General features: G+C 37.0%; 1 protein-coding gene across 2 annotated transcripts in view; it reads right to left on the reverse strand.

Moving 5' to 3' along the window:
* TOPAZ1 (testis and ovary specific PAZ domain containing 1) overlaps positions 1–1980 on the reverse strand; it is an 88116-nt gene that overhangs the window by 28989 nt on the left and 57147 nt on the right. For both annotated transcript variants that reach the window (XM_019508806.1, XM_019508807.1), the window contains one exon: positions 51–117. In XM_019508806.1, the coding sequence (XP_019364351.1) occupies positions 51–117 (67 nt within the window). The remainder of the gene's footprint in view (positions 1–50; positions 118–1980) is intronic.

Consider the following 1980-nt stretch of genomic DNA (forward strand, 5'->3'; position numbering starts at 1 on the left):
GCTAGTTTTTTTAAAAAAAAAAAAAAAAAAATCAGGTGTTCATACTGTACCTGAATTTCAGCTATTGCCATATTTATGTCACAAAGCCAGTTCTTTTTAAACTGTTTTGCTTGAAACCTTTGACAAGAGAAAACTATTAATTATAGCATCTGTATTGAAATTAGCCAGTTTCTTCATTCCTAGAGTTACCTTCCTAAAACCCCAAAACCCAACTAGGAAACTGCAAAAATATTTCTTCATCTATAGATTAAAAATTGTCATTTTTGCTTTAGTATACTATGTCTATGAAATATACAACAGACAGCAAGCATAATGAACACCAAAACATGAAATTTAATAAGCATGTTCAGACATAAGTTTTTGATAGTTGGTAGTTAGTAAAATTAAATCTATTTCCACAGAAAGATTTCATTTTAGTATTACATTTGAGATAATGAAAACTTTTCCTGCAAGTTAGTTCATCTATTTCCACAGAAAGATGAACTAACTTGCAGGAAAAGTTTTCATCATCTCAAATGTAATACAATTTAGACATAAAACAGACAATGTAAACTGAGCATCATATTGTACTACATTCCCGGAGCAAAAACTTCTGTCAAATTAGATAAAAGAAATGTGATCTAGTGATGGTTTTATTCTGGCTCTGCCACTGACAATGCAACACACTGCACACATCACTTCTCTGTGAATCCCTGCCCATATCTGTAAAGTGACGTCAATTAATTCATGTAGGTTTTATAAATATATTGTGTTGATAAAACACTGAACTGCTTGGTTGAAAGACACCTCTATACTTCTATAAAGAAATAATATGAAAAGCTGTAGAATTAAATTTTTACAATTTTATTGTTAAAACTGTATTTTGAATTTATATGATATCTAAGAATCAAGAAGTGCTTTACTTTCACTTCTTGAAAGTAAGTGCACAAGAAGTGACATTTATTTCACAACCTTTCTGTGAGCTAAATAGAGTAGATTAAATTTACAGGTTGGGATGCAGGCACAGAAGTATATAACATGGATCAAAAGATCAAAAAGAAGAAGAAAAAAAACGCAGTGCAAGGCCTCCCACCAATTCAGTGATTTGTCCATAATCATGAAGAAAACTGTAGCACTGATGGGAGTATCATATCCAACTGAACTTTATGATCACGAGTGCTGTGGAAAAACCTCAATATCTGAAGTAAAAACCCAAATCTTTCGATCCTCTATTCTTGATGTTATCACTTCTAATAAAATTAACAGCACCTTTCAATACAGTTGGCATGAAATGACAGAACGCAACCAAGATGATCAGGGGTATGGAGCAATTGCCAAACCAGGAAGACCAAAAGGCTAGGACTCTCCAGTTCGTAAAGAAAGCTGAGGGTGGACATGAGAGGTCTATAAAATTATGAAAGGTGTGGACATGGCAAACAGTGAAGTGCTTTTCACCAAGTCCCAAAATACTCAGATGAGGGGGCACCCAATGAAATTAGGAAGTGGGTTTAAAACTAAAAGAAAAAGTATTTTTTATGCAGTGTAGAGTTAACTTGTGGAATTCATTGCCACAGAAGGTTGTAGAGGCAGACAGCATAACCAGATTCAAAAAGGGACAAGACAAATTCACAGATGACAGATTTCGTAATAGCAGATTTAGTAATACCCGAGCAGAACAGTTGCAAGCGTTTCCTCTGGCATCTCTAACCCAGTAACAGTGGATGCCAGAGAGGGTAACAACAGGGGATAGATCACTCTCTATACATCTGGTTCAACGCTTTCCTTCTAAAGCAGCGCTTTCCAAACTTTTCCTCAGCATGACCCCATTTCCTCAGCATGGACCCTCAACTCCCTATCTGTAGCCCCCCACTCCCAAAGCAGCGCCTGAGCCCTGGCTGCTGCTTATGGGAGGTGGTGGAGACTGCTACGGCTGGAGTGGAGAACCAGCTCTTTTTCAACCCCTATCCCCTCCCCTGTGGATGGTACACCTGGAGCAGAGCC

This window comes from Gavialis gangeticus, unplaced genomic scaffold, assembly GCF_001723915.1.
Source record: "Gavialis gangeticus isolate Ggan-Ray unplaced genomic scaffold, GavGan_comp1, whole genome shotgun sequence".
Classification (NCBI taxonomy): domain Eukaryota; kingdom Metazoa; phylum Chordata; order Crocodylia; family Gavialidae; genus Gavialis; species Gavialis gangeticus.